Source organism: Schistocerca cancellata, chromosome 2, assembly GCF_023864275.1.
Source record: "Schistocerca cancellata isolate TAMUIC-IGC-003103 chromosome 2, iqSchCanc2.1, whole genome shotgun sequence".
Lineage (NCBI taxonomy): Eukaryota > Metazoa > Arthropoda > Insecta > Orthoptera > Acrididae > Schistocerca > Schistocerca cancellata.
In genome coordinates, this window is record NC_064627.1 from 505,167,863 (window position 1) to 505,188,601 (window position 20,739).

The 20,739-nt window shown below is 38.4% G+C and overlaps 1 protein-coding gene across 2 annotated transcripts in view; it reads right to left on the reverse strand.

Moving 5' to 3' along the window:
* LOC126162045 (cyclin-C) overlaps positions 1 to 20,102 on the reverse strand; it is a 49,650-nt gene extending 29,548 nt beyond the window's left edge. Inside the window, exons 1-6 of one of the 2 annotated variants that reach the window (XM_049918283.1) lie at positions 20,065 to 20,102; positions 17,415 to 17,496; positions 17,187 to 17,236; positions 16,203 to 16,309; positions 5,378 to 5,584; positions 3,314 to 3,565 (exon numbers count right to left, since the gene is read on the reverse strand). In XM_049918283.1, the coding sequence (XP_049774240.1) occupies positions 3,314 to 3,565; positions 5,378 to 5,584; positions 16,203 to 16,309; positions 17,187 to 17,218 (598 nt within the window). In that variant the 5' untranslated portion in view covers positions 17,219 to 17,236; positions 17,415 to 17,496; positions 20,065 to 20,102. Of the gene's footprint in view, positions 1 to 3,313; positions 3,566 to 5,377; positions 5,585 to 16,202; positions 16,310 to 17,186; positions 17,237 to 17,309; positions 17,497 to 20,064 lie in introns of those variants that run through there. The other variant, XM_049918284.1, reaches the window with a different exon arrangement.
* Positions 20,103 to 20,739: the final 637 nt, after the last annotated feature.

The following is a 20,739-nucleotide window of genomic DNA, read 5'->3' on the forward strand; positions in this document are numbered from 1 at the left end:
TGCTCTTTATTTAAAATGTATGGTTAACATTATTTCTGTTTTCACATGTATAGCAATGTTAATTTAAATTTGGTTCACATTACATTTCAATACATTACACTACGTCAATTTCATCGCACAGAGTGTTACATTTCAAAAATTCTTCTGTGTATCGCAAATCTTGAAACAGGAAAAGGTGCCCAGTGTTGTATTGCATTCCTTACATCACATTTTGATCTGCTTCCTCCTCTTCTGCTCCTTACAGATAACGCAAGTTCTGTATCTGCTCCACTCGTCAGGTTGGTGAGGTCTTGCTATCAGTCTCAAGGGGAGTCCAGATCTCTTTTCTCCACCAGATCTTCTTTTCTCTAGTTTATCTTTTTCTAGACTTCCTGTATGACTCCCACTTGAAAGTTGGCAGTTAGTTTTCCTTATAAATTCTTGTATAGGCAATAAGACTTAAAAAGTGACATGTCCACAATGTGAACGAACAACTTGCAGTACCATTTGATGGATTTTCTGATGCTTTCAACTGTCTAATCCATGTCACCTTCATCCACAGATTTACTGTAGTCAATATTGCTGCAGGTTTCAATTTCTTCGACCATGTTTGACGATCCACCTTCAATGTTTCCACCATTTCTGCAGAGTAGACTGTCAAAAGCATTCATACCTCTCTTTTGTCACACCATTTTAGTGCCAATGGTAATCACGGCGCAGAACAGAAAGTAAGCTCACCTTGCTTTAATTTTTCAGCCACATTAGTTATATCTTTCTTTGTGTGCTTGACTGTACCACATGCATTGACTGTTCAGTCATACGACCAACAAAAGTACCTGTTGTCACAGTACCGGGTGTCTCCCTTTCGTAAATATGGCTCTACCACTGTAGCTACGACATTTCCAGGGGTGCCAATGCCCTCCACAGTATATCATTTCTCTGTCATATTAATCTTGGTAGAAACTAAGTGAGGAATGCAGTACAAAATAAGGTGGGAAATCAGTAGTGCAACAGAAGCTGAAACTAAACCTTGAAACTGAATGCAACTGCCATCTTGCAACTTTACTGCTAATTACAATCTTCCAAGAAGGCCACCAGATGCCGCATAGGTCGAAGTTCCACGGAAGCCGAGCGTAGTGAAGTGGAGAAATACCAAGAGAGGTGGAACTGCTACAGCAGTCCTCCAGCTGAAGGGCACAGTACCTTCCAACTTCTACAGGAGTTCACCAGTGTGAAAGGGTTAAAAACAGGAAAGTATCAATAACCATGCAAACCATTTTCTTCTACTTGTCCACAAACATCTGTGTAAACTTATTCTCCACATTTGGTGAGTTCCTGCACTCTTTTCTCCAAATACCAGCTGATGATTTTTACCACAGATACACCCCCTCTCAGAAGCTGGTATAAATCGTTCTCCTTTTACCACGGCCTTTCAAAAACTGGTGCACATAGCATTGATTTTGATGACATTTTTCCATGCAGTCTCTATAATGTATCATCAATTTCAATGACAACAAAAAGCTTTTTTTGATGAAAAACCTTCTTAGCTCAATGATAAAACTCATTCTCAACACTGACTACAACAACAGCAATTGCAATATTGTTTTTGAAAAATATGCACTCATCATCATTTTCCATTTTTTGATCTTTCCTTTCTGTGCAACTTTCTTAAGAGATAGTAAACCAAAAAATTTGTATGGACAAAACCAAACATCATCAAAATATCGCTCTTTCAATTTCTGTCCACTGAATACCAGTACATTAATTTGACCAGTAAAAAATGCTTAAATTTGTACATCATTTTGGGCACTATCCATCTTTCTCGAGTTTCAGATGGCTCATACATAGTGTACAGAACACAAAGAATTGTTATATAATACAATGTACCAGCATCAATGAACCACTCTTCACTAACCAGTTTGTTTGTATCTACAGAAAAAAACTGTCTCTCACAATGAAACTGTCCTCAATTTTCACAATATCTGTGGGGTTAAATTTCTTCAGTTTCCCATTGATGTTATGAAAGTGGACAACATAGCACAACCCTTTCTTTTCTCTATGCTAGAGCACTCATTTGAATGAGGGCCCATTTTCTTACTACTAAAACACACGAAATTTATGTTACATTGTTTTGGTAAATGACCAGTCTCACACATAAAACCTTTTTCTATCTTCATTTGTTTTACAATGAGACTTTTTAATACATCTGTTTCAGATGTAGTCTTATTGGGTCCTCATTGCTGTTTGTTAGCCTACATTTCCATCATCACTGCTGCACCAACACTTTCATCATCATGATCTGTTATTCTCAACTCAGAATTTAAATTTCATTTTTGTAATTTATTCCATCAGCAGATAAATCAGGCCATGTAACAAATGTAACTGAACTCTTTTTGGCAGAGTTTGCAAAAATTGTGCACAAGGTTCACCATCATTGATTGGCTTGTCTAGCAGAGAAAGTTGAGTTTATATTTCTTCAAATTAGGCTAGATGACCTTGTACAGACGATGATACGAAATGTGTGTGTAAGTAAATAAATGTTTTCAGCTGAGTGACCTTCATAAATCTTATGTAGCATGTCCCAAATACCTCTGGCGCGTTTTGCTTTCACTGATACGAAGCAGCTTGGTGTTGAGCAACAAAATTAGGTGTTTCCTTGCCTTTCCATTAGCCTACATCCATGCAGCAAGATTGGTTTATTAATTTTAAGCATTTTCATCTGTTTTAATCAATTTACCATAATCAATGTCAAAAATCTCATCTTTTCTAAAATAGTCTTCATTATAATTCATTAGGTTAGCCAACTTTCTTTGGCTGTCAGTTTTCAATTTGTTACCTATCATCTGCAATCATCTCGTCTTTTGCACTTCTATGACTTCAAGTTACCATCAAAATCAGTTAAACCTCTCACCCTTTATGAAAACCTTACCACGCGCATTCCACTACCATGTTGGTAAAACACCTTAGACTGTTTTAAAAATAAATCAGTTTCTTTCAAAACCTCAAATGCATGATAATATTGAAAAAACCATCAGACATGCAAAGCACAATAAGCATAACTAACAGTTTCTATAATTTCTACTCATAACCTTCAACAAACAGTAATAAACATTAGTCACCATGTTTTTAAGTTGATAGCAGCACACATGACCTCTGTATTTTACCTGATTTCTATACTAGCCAATTTCTTATTTTAATGAATCACTGTACTTTACAACTATGACTATTATGACAACTGAAATACTTTTATGAACACTCCAAAAACTTTCAAATTACTGACATTTTAAACTACAAGAATTAACCAAACATAGTTTAAAAGAAAGAGCTGCCATACCTAAAGCTATCTGATATGGTGGATATAGCAGGCACACGTCTGTACGTAGGCTATCATTTATAACTCGCCATGCCAGTCCCAGTAATTGTTCTTCATGCCCAATATCTTGTATTAGTTGCATCAGTGGTCTATATGGTTGGTAAACAATGAGGCAGCAATCCAAATTTTCCAAAAGATAAAATTCACATTCTAAGATATGGTTTGTACGATAAGGAAATTCCTGCGTATAGGCATAGCTGAATTTGTTCTTTACTGTAAAAAAGGGAAAACCTGTTATTACAAACTAAATTCAAGCAGGTAACATAAGTAATTGCAGCATTACCTCTTAAGGCAGTCAGTAATGGACCATGGAACTCTTCTAAATGACAAGTATCTTAGAATAAATGCAATATGTACATTCAAAGAATAATCATTCATAAACCAATAAATGATCATACAGTTTTTCTGCACTTAAATTTCTGCTTGACAGCTAAATATGTAACTTTTCTGAAGTTCAGTTGGGGAAGAACAAGGTGCCACTGTTAAAAGTAACCCACCTCCACTTTGAAAGCAAATGCAACATTTTGTCTTCTGAAATAGAGTAAAAAGCTACAACAATGGACATTTCACACAATAATCTATTGTTAGCATTCTGCTTCAGCATTTCAGTTTATTTCATCAGTGAAGTTGGATGTTTCTATTTGTGATCTGAATGACTTTCTTGATAGAAGAAAAAACTAGAATTGTGGAAGCATACATGAAAACAGGTTTGATTAAGGAAACTCAAAATTTTCAATGTCAAGTTATCAGATAGAGGACTACCAGCAAAGACAGCAATAAAGAGTCTGTAAAAAAACTGGCAAACCTACAGATCTGCACAAAATGTGAAACACCATAGAATTGCTTTAGTTCACACACCAGAAGTTGTTGCAGGCATTCACCAAAAGAATTATTCAGACACCAAAAAAGTCTACATCTAAACTGGCCCAACAGGCACATTTCAGTAGGAGTTGCCAGTGGACACTGAAATATCTTAATTTGAAGCCATATCATGTGATGGTTGTGCAGCCATTATGGGAGAATGACACTCAGAAATGTGTAGATTACTACACATGGATTTTCAGTATCATCAATGATGGTTTGTTAGACCCTTTCCATTACATCATGACTGATACGTTTCATTTTTCCAGTCATGTTAATTCACATAACAGAGGTACTGGGCAAATGAGAACCCGAATACTATGTGTCAGCAACCACTCCATGATGAAAGAAAAAAAAAAAAAAAAGTGTTCGATGCAGTGTAACAGGAAGACGTATCATCGAACTATTATTTTTTGACACTACTCTCAACACAGACGCATATATGGAAATTTTGGCATATTTTGTGTTCAACTCACTGAATATGAAAGACATACTGCCTCTTCCAGAAAGATAGGCCAGCATGCCACCCATCTAATGTATCCCTGGAATGAGTCAACAATGTCTTCACTGAGGAACAAAATGTCAGCAAATATTTTTGGCCACCACGTTTCCCGGATCCAACAACATGCATTTTTTCCTGTGGGGACACTCGAAGAGTAAGATCTATGAAACCAATCCACATCCAATATAGGAACTAAAAGACATAATCACTTGTGAAGTTGCTGCCAACGATATCCAAACTTCATGCCGGTTGTATCTGAACACACTTAGACATGCAAAGCTGTGTATTTATGTTGCAGAAGGTCACTTCCAACATCATCTATAAATGTATTTTTCACTTTTTTCCATTATGAATAAATAGTAAGTTCATTTCAGTACTTTCACTAAATTTCCTTTGAACTTACATGGACTACTTTTATCTGCACCACCCTGTACAATTGTTGCCGCCAACTTTCTTTCATTAAGCACTAATGAAATTTCAAGCATTATTTCCCTCCTGAAGGAGGGCTTATTGCTTATTGATAATGATTTACTTCCACTTTGTTCAAAAATAACACACTTTAATATAATTTTCTTCATGCACAACACTATTCATGTCATATTTTAGTAACATTTTTTTTGTAACTGCAGTAATTATTTGTATATTCAACATTATGTACTTACTAACAGTCTGGCAGGTAGTAATAAGTCTGCTATTGGATATTACACCAAATTCTTCAACTTTGGAAGCAAGGAAGACACATGTTGGAGCAAGTAACAAAGGATCAATACATTTCAGAGAATTCTTGGCATAGAAACGTTTGAAGAAAACTGTGGCAGTGGCTATCACTTGTTGCCTAAGCTTCAGCTGCTCCCCAAGTACCTGAATCACTGAGAAATAAGTAACACAAGTGACAGAAATATTTCATTACAATACAGGTTCAGTAAGTAAAATTTCTAAACATATTGTGACACAATTTTACAAGATAAAAAGGTGTTACTAAACCTTGTCTTATGTCACACACCCTTATGTGCAATAAACATGCATTCTTATAAATATGAAATACAAGACAATTATGTGATCAATACTTATGAAATTAGACAGAAACATGTACTTTAACCAATGATTTGAACAAAACCCTATAAAAGTAAAGTCAAATCAGATAGTACTGGTCACCTGTTAATCAAGCACAAATTTCTTGAACAGATCACATTTGTCCAGTACCAACTGAATCGTCATCACATCATTTGTTCTTACAAGTAACCCCTTCAGTGCGATGTTGAAAATTCAATTGAAAGTGTTAACAATTGTGACATAAAAAATATTAGCTCCTAATGTCTTGCCACATGCATCAGAACAGCAAAAGAAAATGGGTGTCTGGGAGGTCCACAACTCAACGTTTTATGAGATGTACATATTATACTTCACAAAATGGACATCATCGACATTCAAGAATCATTCAAAATAAACCATTAACTTGCAAAATGAATGCCAAATGAAAAATGGTGCACCACGATGATCACACAGGTCTGCACCATTAAGAAGGCAAACTCCTTGGGAGTTACTAACTGCATAGGACATTCAGCTAGGTATCCAATCTTAAAGAGTGCACATAGAACAATATTGATGTTAAAAAAAAATAATAATAAAACCTTCATTCATGTATGCATTTCTTATGCACTTGACACATGCCTTCTTATGCACTTGTCACTTGCCACGTCATAACAAGTTACCATGAGATTGATCAATGGGACACTTTAGTAACTAACGGGATGATGAGAACTGATGGAATGTAATAACATACAACCAAATATGAAACCATCTGTCATGGAGCTTATCGTGACACTGGCTATCCATTAAGGCATAGTTGCAGATAGTGTGATATGTTTCATAAGCATGGGAAAATAAACATCCAGAGCCTGAATTTGTCCAATGGTTCCAGATGGTATGAACTGCAATGTTACTCAGTTTACCAGTGGAATAGTTTGCTGTAAAGGACCATGATTTTTACATGCACACCAGGAACCAAGCAAAAGCAAGTTATTTTGACCAGCTATCATACCATTGTTTTAGTTATCTTAAACCTATTTTCCCACTTTTGGTTGTCCTTGCAAGATCACACACATGAGAAAGAATCATAGGGGCACCATAGGCACCTCCAACTCCTTGCAGCACAATAAATAACTTTCCAACCAATTTACTGTCCAGATTAACAGCCAGCTTAATTTAATACAAATACATTAATGCACTGATGTTGGTTGATCTTGATACAGTTCTCCTTGTACCTCTAATTTCCTCTTCAAATCTTGATTGTCGGAGTTGAAAAATTCCTTCCTGAACGATGGGATAAGTTCGTTTATCTCAACAACAAAAAATTTTCTAGCTAATTCCACAGTTTGCCATGCATCATTAAGTTGATGCCTTGTTTGAAATTTCATTATTTTACGTCTTCCAATTCCGTAGCACTGTTTGAATTTGTGCAACCATCCACAGCTTACATTGAAATCAGTGCAACTTATGTCACATGCAATCTGATGTGCGTAACTTAATAGGTCACTATCACGCACATCCTGTAAACTGTACTGATTATCCTTGAAACATGCCAAGACCAGTTTTTGTAACTAGTGTGTCTTGTCTTCCCTTGAATATCCATAGTTTTTCTTATGCATTACACAATCATATTGCTGCAGACATATTTGAAATCTATTCATAACTTTTTTTATTATGCTGCAGACACTCTTCCACCTATGTAATAATGTTTAGTACCCACTTCTTGGACAAAGATTGTCCTTTATTACATTTCACTGGAGACAGGATTTGTGGCTACCTGTCCAACAAAGATGATGAACTACATGGTTCGACACCTGTTTCAAAATTACTTTCAATTGTTAAGTAAATCATCATTGTACTCATTATGTACATTGTCCTCACAGTTGACAGCACACACCACCCCATTCCACTGACTCATCTAGCAGAAACGCTAATATTTCATCTGCTGCTTCTTTCTAACTCTGCAAAATTCCTTGGGGTGCTTTCTAACAAAATGTCAACCTCGGCAACTGTTGTTGTAGATATAAGGCAATATTTGCCTTTTTTTATTGTTGCCACAGCTCTCTCTTTATCAACACTACTAGCACTGTACCACTGCTGTGAGTTACTTGCCGACTAAGCAGTTCAACTATGTTTCATAGTCTCGTGCTGTGCTCACCACTGGATTCCTTAAGTTCCACTCCACCAATGCCATGAGCAGCCAATATTGTAGCGTCTTTTAGAAACTTCTGCTTTCACAACATACAAAAAATTGTTCCATCCACACTGAACAACAGGAAATACTGAAAACCCTAAGCCCTCACAGGGACTCAAAACCGATTCCATGTAACTCCTTACTACTCCTGATCGACACATCCCCGTTTCTTACCTACTTCTCAAAATACATTCTAAGACAAAAAAAAAAAAAATCTCACACCAAGAAGGAATTATCCAAATGGGGCAGAAATTGGTAGACATGATGTACATGTACAGGCAAACAAATGATTACAATTACAAAAAAACTGGTTGATTTATTCAAGAGAAAGAACTTCACAAATTGAGCAAGTCAATAACGAGTTGGTCCACCTCTGGACCTTATGCAAGCTATTATTCAGCATAGCATTAAATTGTCAAAATCTCAAGATGATTGGAGAGCCCTGCAGATAATGCTCCAAACATTCTCAACTGTGGAGAGATATGGCGACCTTGCTTGCTTTGGTAGGGCTTAGCAAGCATGAAAACAAGCTGTAGAAACTCTCGCCAGCATTGGATGGGCGTTGTCTAGCTGAAATGTAAGCCCAGATGGCTTTCCACGAAGGGCAACAAAATGAGGTATAGAATATCAATGATGTACCACTGAGCTGTAAGCGTGCCACAGATGAAACCAAAGGGGTCCTGCTATGAAAAGAAATAGCGGTCCAAACCATCACTCTTGGTTGTCCGGACATATGGCAGGCAACAGCCGGGTTGGTATCCCACTGTGTCCAAGGTGTCTCCAGACATGTCTTCGGCTTTGAATCTCACTGACTTAGAATTGTCTTTGGCCATGATTCCCACTTTGAACTGTGCCCCAATGACCAGCGAAGACGTGTCTGGAGATGCTCCATACAGTGATGGAATACCAACACTACTTTCACCCGCCATAAGGCCAGACGACCAGGACTAATGATATGGGGTGGTATTTCATTTCATAGCATGACCCCTTTGGTTGTCGTCTACATTCCCCCACAGCACAGCGATACATCATGGTATTCTATGCCCTGTACGTTGCCCTTCATGGCAAGCCATCCTGGGCTTACTTTCCCGCAAGTTAAAGCCCGCATACACAAGGCGAGGGTCTCTACTGCTTGTACTCTTCCTTGCCAAACACTGCCTTGGCCAGAAAGGTTGCCGGATCTCTCCACAATTGAGAATGGTTGGAGCATTACACACAGGGCCCTGAAACCAGCTCAGGATTTTGAAAATCTAATGCACTAATTGGGCAGAACTTAGCACAATGTCCTTCAGGAAGACATCCAACAACTCCATCAATCAATGCTGAGCTGAATAATTGCTTGCAAGAGGGCCAAGAGACCAACATGTTACTGACTTGCTCAGTTTGTGAAGCTCTCTCTCTTGAATAAATCACCCAGTTTCTCTGAAATTGGGATCATTTGTTTGTATGTACATGTACATCACATCTACCAATTTCCGTCACATTCAGATAATTCCTTCATGGTGCATAATCTTTGTTGTCTTAGACTGCTTACAAGTATAGCCATCCCAGCTGTCACACAGTAGCTGCCTTTAAATTTCCCGCCAAACACATCTCTGATATAGTTGACCAGCACCTCAAACCCATCACACAGAGCTTCTCATCCAATATAGATGACACTCATCACTTTCTGGAACATCTGAAATCCATTCCCATCCCTCTCCCACTTGGAACCCATGTCATCATCATTAATGCACTTTCACTTTATACAAATGTCCCAGTTACAAATGGCCTCTCTACCCTAGAACAAACCTTTACCAACAGCTGCCTGAAAGTTTTCCTAAAACCTCATTTACTGTCATCCTAGCCAACTTCACCCTCACCCATAACTACTTCGCTTTTGAGGGCTACATCTACAAACAAACCAGAGGGACTGCTATGGGAATCTTCATGGAGCACATGAAAGAGGCAGTCTTCAAGAGCCAGAAGCTGAGCCCCTCAGCTTTGTACACATTTATTGATGACATCTTTGTGGTCCAGATTTACAGTGAGGAACAACTACTACACTTCCAGCAATGACTTAAATCCTCTTTCCAATTCTCTTTCACCTGGTCCTTCTCAAAATACAAAACCAACCTTGACACTGATCTCCACGTCACTGTAGCTCACATTCAAACCACAGTGTATTTAAACCAACAATAAACAAAATTATAACTATTTACTTACTTACTTATTTTCTTTCTTTTTTCCTTTTTACTGCCTGATACTTAATTGCAATATTCAAACAATGGACAGCCCGGGTTGGAATATCAACAATATTATGAAAAGACAGAGTATAATCTAAGTGGACTGATAAAAAAAATCTACTCACCAAGCAGCAGCAGGAGAACACACACATAAAATGTATTACAGTTTGCAGCTTTCGGAGCCAGTGGCTCCTTCTGCAGAAGGGTTGAAAAGGAAGGAAGAGAGATGAAGGAAAAGGATTGATCAGGTTTAGGAAAAGGGGTGGTGTTTCAAAAGTCATCCAGAACTTCAGGTCAGAGGAGACTTAAGAGACAGGATGAGATGGAAAGACTGTTGAAAACCGCGCCAGATGAGATTTGAAAACTTGATAGCTTAAAGATGGAAGATAGGGTAATATAGTTAATAAGAGCGAAAAGCTAAGTGCATTGTATGTGACTGAGGTAGGAGGGGATCAGCAAAAAATAAGACAGGTCAGAAAATGAAAGATGTAGGAAACTAAAAGGGAGTGAAGAAAGCAATAGTTACTGTGAAGAAATGCTGAGATTGAAGAAATTAAAATAAATTAAGCCCAGGTGGGTGGCGACAACCAAGGATGTATCACTAATTCCCATCTGTGGATTTCTGAGAAACTGGTGTCTTGGGGAAGAATTCAGATGGCAGGTGTAGTGTAACAGACACTGAGGTCATGACTGTCATGTTGTAGAGCTTGCTCGGCAGGGCTGATATAGATGGTGGTAGGAGAGTGCATAGTGCAAGTATTATAGCAGGGATGGTCACAGGGGTAGGCACCATAGGGTAGAGCAATCAATGCAGAAGAGACATAGGGTTTGACATGGATGTTGTGGAGATTAAGGGGGCAATAAAAAGCTATTGTAGGTGTTAAGGGCAAATGTCTGACAGAATGGACCTCATTTCAGGGTATGATTTTAGGAAGGATAGATTGCTACTCACTGTAAAAGACTTGTTGAGTTGCAGAAAGGCACAACAAAACAACTGACACACACTGAATTTTTGGCAGAGCCTACTTCAGAAAGAAAAACATGCACACATTCACATAAGCAAGCAAGTCATATAGGCATGACTACTATCTCTGGCCACTCAGGCAGTCTGGCATCTGATTGGCCTTCCAGATGAGGCATTAAATTCTCTCTCTAACCCCAGAGCTTCATGAAAAATTTAACTCTTTTAGCATACATTGTACCTGAAACAATGAGACACTTGTGCTCGTTTTTGGCTAAACCACTGCAAGCGAGCAGCATCTAATGAATCAAATGTAAATGTAGATGTCTTCATTTTTTTGTGCAAATGGTCCAGAACTACAATCACATTTCCTCACAAAATCTTATTTTCTGCTTATTCTTTTTACACTGAAGTGATGAAAGTCATGGGACAGCGATACGTACAGATGGCAGTCGTATCGCGTACACAATGTAAAAAAGGGCAATGCATTGGTGGAGCTATCATTTGTGATAATCAGGTGAGTTATGTGAAAAGGTTTCCGACACGATTATGGCCGCACCACAGGAATTAATAGACTTTGAACGCAGAATGGTAGCTGGAGCTAGGTGCATGGGACATTCCATTCTGGCAACTGTTAGGGTATTCAACATTCCAAAATCAACAGTGTCAAGAGTATACTGAGCATTCCAAATTTCAAGCATTACCTCTCACCACTGAAAATGCAGCGAGTGACGGCCTTCACTTAACAATCGAGAGCAGTGGCATTTGCTTAGAGGTGTCAGTGCTAACAGCCAAGCAACATTGTGCGATATAACGGCAGGAATTAATGTTGTACGTATGATGAAAATCTGGTGTCAATGGTCTATGGTAGCAGGCGACCAACGCGAGTGCTTCTGCTAACAGCATGACATTGGATTGGATATTGGTGTTTTTTTAAGCAGATTCAGAAGGATGTAGGCTGCAGTAGGTACTGGGAGATGAAGAAGCTTGCAAAGGATAGAGTAGCATGGAGAGCTGCATCAAACCAGTCTCAGGACTGAAGACCACAACAACAACAACAACAACAACATTGGTGTTTTAACGTCACGTCGACAACGAGACGGAGCACAAGCTCGGATTAGGGAAGGATGGGGAAGGAAGGCGGCCGTGCCCTTTCAAAGGAACCATCCCGGCATTTGCCTGGAGTGATCTAGGGAAATCACGGAAAACCTAAATCAGAATGGCCAGACATGGGATTGAACCGTCGTCCTCCCGAATGCAAGTAGTGTGCTAACCACTGCGCCACCTCGCTTGGTAGCATGACATTGTTGCAGTGCCTCTCCTGTGCTCTTAACCCTATCAGTTGGGCTCTAGACAGTTGGAAAACCATGGCCTTGTCAGATGAGCCCCAATTACAGTTGGTAAGAGCTGATGATAGGGTTCAAGTGTGGCGCAGACCCCACCAAGCCATGGGCCAAAGTTGTCAACAAGGCACGGTGTCAGCTGGTGGTCCATAATGGTGTGGATTGGGTCCTCTAGTCCAACTGAACTGATCAGTGACTGAAAATGATCATGTTCGGCTACTCGGAGACCATTAGCAGCCATTCACAGACATAATGTTCCCAAACAATGATGGAATTTTTGTGGATGATAATACACCATGTCACCAGGCCACAATTGCTTGTGAGTCTGAAGAACAGTCTGGACAATTACAGTGAATGATTTGGCCACCCAGATGACCCGACATGAACCCCATCAAAAATTTATGGGACATAATCGAGAGGTCCACTTGTGCACAAAATCCTGCACCAGCAACACTTGCGCAGTTACGGATGGCAATGAAGTCAGCACAGCTAAGTATTTCTGCGTGGACTTCCAATGACTTTTAGAGTCCATGCCATGCTGAGTTGCTTCATTAGGCTGGGCAAAAGGAGGCATCACATGAGTTTTGTCACTTCAGTGTTAGGTTCCAAACAGTCTGCATTCCAGGGACCATAATCAGCACTTAGTTTTGCAGCAGTTTTCCTCTTCTCAAATCTTTCAACTACATCTACTTCTTGTTTTAATGTCAATGTGTTTCTTTTGTTTCTCTGTCATCTCTTTTACATATTTCTTTTAACTGAATTTGTTTGCTCTTACATGTTTTCTATTTACATGGAACAGGCTGGTCTGTAACAGTGGAAACAGTACTCTGCTGTCACACGGAATAATGCTGAAACTGCAGCACATACCATCAATGAGGGGACTTTCACATATAATGGTCCAATATTTATGGGACTGTCACGTATAAACCTAAACTGTAGACAGAGCCCAGAAGAAGAGTATTCATTAAACCATTTAAACAATTCCAATAATGTATCATAGACGTTATATGTTTTAAGAAATGATTGCAACATACTAAGGCATTCTTGGTGATGATCAAAGCTTTGAAGACTTCCATGAATGATTCACTAGTTAAACTTCACAAGGGGCAGTCCACGTTCTAACCTTGAAGTGTATGTTGGTAACATCTGTCGCATGTGGTCAGGGGAAGTTAAGGTGGCAGAAAAGCCAGTGATAAAACAATGCTTGCATTTTGATCATCAGAGATTTAATGTAACACAACCACCTTTACTTAGTAGCTGCTAGAGTGTGATCAAACTGAATTTTTGGAGAAAACCATTTTGTTTGCAGGGGCAAATGCATGGAAGCATGTAATAAGTAATATAACACTGAGTTTTCATTAATTAGTTTTGCCTCATCTTTGCGTTTCTTTTTATTACCTCAACCAAGATATCACTTTCACAATTGTTGGTAGTTCTCAACAAAAATTGTTATCTTCCAATGTAACCTAGACATTGGTAAAATTCAGATTCTGCCTTTGAGTTAAAATTGTTAACACTAATTTCAACACAGACAGTGCTGTACAGAACAGTAAAAGAATCTTGTATTAGTGGCAAAAGCAGAAAATGGAGAAAGTAATTTTGTCACCACAATCAAGATTTGTATTCCAGATGAACTGATAATCTCAGATATGTCAACATGCATCAACAGCAGAATGTAAAGGATAGAACACCCAATTAATTCATATGTTAGCAGCACCGTGACACATGCAGTTAACACCTTTCCATTGGCTACCACACATCATGCCCCCTCTGGTTGCCTTCAACTAGACATAGAGACATATTACCAACATCTGCTTTATACGGTGAGCAAGCACAACCCATGGACTGTCCTTTATACAGTTTAGTTGATCTATTTTTGTAGCTCATGTCAAATGAGATTCAAGACGCTAACTGACTAAAGGCACACTTTGAGTTGCTGGAAAACAGCAAGGCAGCAGATCACAGGGGATTGCCCATTGCACTAGTGTCCCCCCTCCCCCCTTAAACACCCAACCTTAGCCACTACTATGTATGGGCTGTCACAAGCTGGAAAACTGTATATCTACATTATTTGCTTCGCCAACTCTCAACCAAATAATCATCTCCCACCTTAACACAGTACATAGCGTGACTGCTAACCTACAGACCTGTCTGCCAACAAAGACATCAGTCTGTGTCAACAAAACCTAAATCTAGTATTTCAGAAAAACTCTGTATATAAAGTAGGCCTAACAAGTCTGTGGAAAGTGATCACGAACAAAAATGTCAATATCTGGCAAACAGGCAAAATTAAGGAAGTATTGTGCACAAAATGTGAGCATCTCGCAGCATTTAGCTGCTACCAGCTTGTCACTGGCTATGCCATATAATTCTCCCCCTGGGTGCCTCTAACTTGACATGGTTATGCATTGCTACCAAAATGTCTTGAAAGGAGGATATAAGATGAACATCAACAAAAGCAAAACGAGGATAATGGAATGTAGTCGAATTAAGTTGGGTGATGCTGAGGGAATTAGATTAGGAAATGAGACGCTTAGAGTAGTAAAGGAGTTTTGCTATTTGGGGGGCAAAATAACTGATGATGATCAGAGTAGAGAGGATATAAAATGTAGACTGGCAATGGCAAGGAAAGTGTTTCAGAAGAAGAGAAATTTGTTAACATTAAGTATAAATTTAAGTGTCAGGAAGTCATTTCTGAAAGTATTTGTATGGAGTGTAGCCATGTATGGAAGTGAAACATGGACGATAAATAGTTTGGACAAGACGAGAATAGAAGCTTTCGAAATGTGGTGCTACAGAAGAATGCTGAAGATTAGATGGGTAGATCACATAACTAATGAGGAGGTATTGAATAGGATTGGGGAGAAGAGAAGTTTGTGGCACAACTTGCCTAGAAGAAGGGTTCAGTTGGTAGGACATGTTCTGAGGCATCAAGGTATCGCCAATTTAGTATTGGAGGGCAGCGTGGAGGGTAAAAATCGTAGAGGGAGACCAAGAGATGAATACACTAAGCAGATTCAGAAGGATGTAGGTTGCAGTAGGTAGTGGGAGATGAAGAAGCTTGCACAGGATAGAGTAGCATGGAGAGCTGCATCAAGCCAGTCTCAGGACTGAAGATCACAACAACAACAACAACAACAACAACAACAAGCACAAGTTCAGTACAGCATGCAACTACTATCCCCAGATAACACTTGGTAAACTTTAGTTCAATTCTGCCACCTTACAGGTCTTCTGCGATAGGGGCTTGCTCAAATGGGTAATGTTGGGTAAAGAATTAGATGCTGCATTGATGAGAGAACTCTAATGACATCCAACTGAAATTATTGAATAACACAACAGAAGATCTAAGTTAAAAGTGCAAGATGTCACAATATCACATGAGAAATTAACACACAATTTGTAGACGTTATTATGTTGCAGCAAGAAAAATCTTCTTTGGCTAAATAATTTACTCACAAAAGATACACAGTTCTGAGAATACATTTGTCTTATTTTACTAGCTGTGAACCACATATGCAGTTTAATAATTTATAGGGAATGTGAAGTATGCAAATACTACATCTTACATCAACACATTTTGCTATGAAACATTGAAAACAGTTCTAGCAAAACAATGATTTAGTAGGTCTAATTAGCACAAACCACCAAATCTGGTAACACCAAAATAAAAAAAAGAAACATACAGTAGTAAAAACTGGGCCAATCATTTACGTCTTAGAGTTGATTACTCACAATTACAAAAGAAGATGAAAATTTTTTGGTACTCTTCTTCAGTTAAAATTCCTAAATCATACTGCCGTTCTCTGATCAGGTCCTGTTTATCCAGAAGCCACTGCTGACTGTAACAAAAGCACAATTAAAGCATAACCAAAGTGAAATACAATGGACATAAAATGTGTGCAAATTAACAGCTTCATCTACACGAAACTGCTCCTCACATAAAAAGAAAAAAAAGCAGCAAGTCATATTTGCTCCATGAAATTTTGGGTATCAATTCTGGATCATGTGTACAAACATGAAACAATCTTTCTGTTAGTCCTGTAATTGCTGTAATACGGACTTTAATCTGACACGAGCACAAAACTTGACAACACCACGTGTTATGGCTTGGTAATTGCATTCTAACTATGTATCAATAATCTCAAATGTACAAAAAAAGATCATATTACACAACACACATACTATTCACATCTTACACCACAGGAACAAATGCAACGGACATTTCACTGGCAATGTAAACTAGGAATCTATCCTTACCAGAAGACTATTATATTAATTTTGCCTTTTTCTATACTCATATATTCAAGGCTTTGCATATTCTGAACCAGTAAAATATTTGTCTTTCACAAAAACGAAATTTAACAAGGCATTTATGAATACGAATCTTGGATTCAACGAGTGGAAATTATAGAAGCAAATGCAAAGTCACGTTAGCTGGTAAATGTTACAAAGTGTTCAATAATGTCAACTACGCCGGGTCAATAACAAAGTTACAGAGAACTGTTTACATCCATCGTGACGCTAATTTCAATAAGATATTTTTTACAAGATAATGATTTCGTTTTGCAATATCAATCTTTTCTGGCACTAGTATAAATATCAGTTGGTTTCCACTTATAAGTGCTTTTTTCCACCGAAGAAACATCAGTGTAACTTTCTAGTTAAACCAATGTTTACAAAGCCACTCCAGGAATATCGGCGAGGTTTTCGACTTACTAGTGAGAACTCTGCCAAAAGTTTCCAGCCATTTTCAAGAGATTTCTGTACTACCTGCAAATATACGAAATTCCAAAATCAATGTAACTTTCGTGGATTATTTAGCTAACTAGGCACACTTACTTGTGCGAACTCTCCCAAAAGTTACCAGACATTTCTCATACATGCGGGTATGAAATATGTATATTAAATATAGTCTTAATTTTGAGACGCAAATTTTAAGTAGACCTACGCTTTAGGGTACTCATAAACAATGTTTTACAGCAAAGTAGTGCATTTCATCCTCGTTTTCGCTTAAGTTTCTTTCATTGAAGATACTAGTGGTGGGCAGGAAATCGCGTATCTGTTAGAAATCACAGTGACTGTGAAGTCACAGATATCACAGTAGCAACTTTACAGAATCTAACTGCGATTTCAGTCACAGTTAGCAGTCGCAAGTAGTATTTCATATTCAAAGACGTGAGCCATCTATTGCTCGAATTTAGCACTGCTTTCTGCGATTTCAGTGACAAGTCGCAACTAAGAGTCGCAAGTAGCAACTAAAAAGCGCGGTTAACAGTGGCATCTGTTGGCCAAAGTTCGTACTACGTCCATCTCTTCGATACGGTATCCCTAACTGCGATTTCCGTGACAAATCGCAACTAAGAGTCGCAAGTAGCAACTAGAAAGCGCGGTTAACAGTGCCATCTTTTGGCCAAAGTTCGTACTACGTCCATCTCTGCTATGCGGTATCAAGTCTAACTGCGATTTCCGTGACAAGTCGCAACTAAGAGTCGCAAGTAGCAACTAAAAAGCGCAGTTAGCACTGCCATCTGTTGAGCAAAGTTCATACTACGCTATTCGCTACCGAGTCAAACTGCGATTTCTGTGACAAATCGCAACTAAGAGTCGCAAGTAGCAACTAAAAAGCGCAGTTAACATACTTTTCCTAGTGACATCTGTTGACCGACGTACGTACTTCGTTATGAGAGCCTTGTGCCCCACGAGTTCGATGTGCTGTGTGTGCATATGAAGGGCTTATTTCAATAGTGGTACAAGTCCATTTTTGTTCATTTTGAGATACAGAGTCGTAAAGTTAAATGAGCGCTGACAAATCTGCATTTGAGATACCAGAAATATTCAAGCATATGGCTTCTTGCTAGAGATGAACCTTTATTTATGTTTGTTTGGATCACTAATTTCAGACGCATTATAGACAGAAAAGTGGAGGTGATGGACTTGTACCACTATTGAAATAAGCCCTTCATATTATATGACGACATGCACATTCAGCATCAGTTATGGTTGGTCAAATACTGCTGTGACTCTGAATGTATTATATTAATAAGAAACAACATTGCCTTTTTCTCCTGAAAATATCTAGTAACGTAACAAATGTGTTTGATTCTGCTTCCAATATGACAGTTTTGGTTAATACTCCACATGCCTACAGGACTTTTTAGTGTTAACACAGCAGAACTCAGACATCTGTATAAGTGTAGAGAAATGAAAACAGTCATATGAATGCCTCACTTTTGTTCCGACACAGTTCAAGACTCGGGAGAAAAGTTTTACACCTGGTGTTCTACATGGCAACTTCACACACAAGAACTTTTTGCTGACACTACTACCACCTACATAAGTAAGCTTTTCCTGTGTTACTTTCAAGTAATGCACTTCCTATTCCTGATTTAACTGGAAGATCTGTACTTCCCACTTTCATATCAACAGCCTCAAAATGCATATTGTAGACTTCGGGATAAGCTACAGGTCAGTGTCACACCAAGATTGTGGTGAAAGGGGGGGGGGGGCGGCATGTCACTCTCCAACAAGTGTTTACCAATAAGTAAGTGGCGGAAAATTATGGGTATAGGGCGGCTTAAACATGTGGAAAATGAGATTTTTATTATTCACTCACTGTATTTGACATTTATTATTCCTTTAAAATCGCACAACAACTTCAATAAAACACAGTTTAATCATTCACACACTTATTTCACAATTATTTCACTTTTAAACTGCAAATCCTCTAAGAACTGTCTTGAATCTTCACTAGTCTCTCTCAAAAACAGCCTTGATGTGGATAGATACGTACAGCAACCAGTAATCAGAGTCAGAACTGTGTCTGCAAAAACACAAGGATTATTAAACAATTTTTGCTGTCATTAATTACTAGCAATATAATTGACAGAGTAGATTGCTAATATTTGCTATAATGAATATGACATTTGCAAGAACGATCACACTGAAGTAATTAAGTCCATCGAAACGCTTAGAAACTAACCTCTCGTCTGACGAAAACGGTCTAAAGACACAGGGGCAATTTCTTCAGATCTGTTGACAATGATATTTTGAGTTATCACTTTACTGAGTGACTGAAATGTAGTTCAGGTACCTGTGAACATAACAATATGTTACAATTCATTTTCTAAATACGAACTATTACGGTACTGTACGTCTACTTACATATTAATTACACTATTAATATTTTCACAGTTGTTTCTTTAATACAAAATTAAAGCCAACGGAAGAAAAAACGTAAAACATACTTGCCAAAGACAGGTTTGTTGAGATGCAATTTTCTGTGTTGACAGATGTAACTTTCTCATATGGTGGTAAGTCGCAGAAATCGCAGGAATCACAGAAATCGCAGAAGTAGCAGAAGTCACAGAAATCGCAGAAGTAGCAGAAGTCACAGAAATCGCAGAAGTAGCAGAAGTAGCAGAAATCGCGGAAGTAGCAGAAATCGCAGAAATAGCAGTGGCGGAGGGATACACGACCTATGTTCCTTAACTGCGACTCTTAACTGCGACAAATCACAGTTAAGAATCACAGATACTCAAAAGTAGCATTCACAGAAATCACTGATATCGGAAAATCGCAGTTTAGCCCATCACTAGAAGATACATTCAAAGCGTAAATCCATGCTCTACTACTTCTATGGTAGCCAACTGTTGCGAACAAACTACAATGTGTGCTGTCAAAACCTTTTTCTTGCATGCGGAAAAATTCTGGCGGTGTTGGTAATTAGTATGAAGGATTTCGGTGAGGTATGTAAAATGTAGGTATAAAGGCGTAAGCAATGTGCTAATCGAGACAATAATGGTGTACTTGAAATGTCAAAATCTTTGTTTTAAACGATTCGTAGCCTAATAACGGAAGGTATCACAATATGGTATGGTATGGTTCATCAACGTAGTTCAACGGTTGGTCATTTTTAATTTGTTTTCATCATTCATTCTTATTTGAAGCCGATTCACGCAACTTCGGGGGAAAAGATTAGTTGTCCGTTGCAGATCTCTGTCTCTCGGAATAAATTTTCTTTCCCTGTGGCGGTCATCTTGAGTCAAGAGCCTGAGGCATTCCTGAAATTTCTAATTTTAGTTTCCGGACACTGGAAAAAAAAATGTAAGGTACACTATTCTGATAGGGAAGAACTTGATACACCAGAAACTATTGCTGAACTACCATGTAACATGTCGTGTATTTGAAATATTGTTCGTGGCAGAACACATTTCGATAACCAAATAACGAGAGCTAATAAAAGGAAAACACAAAAATAAAAATAATTTTA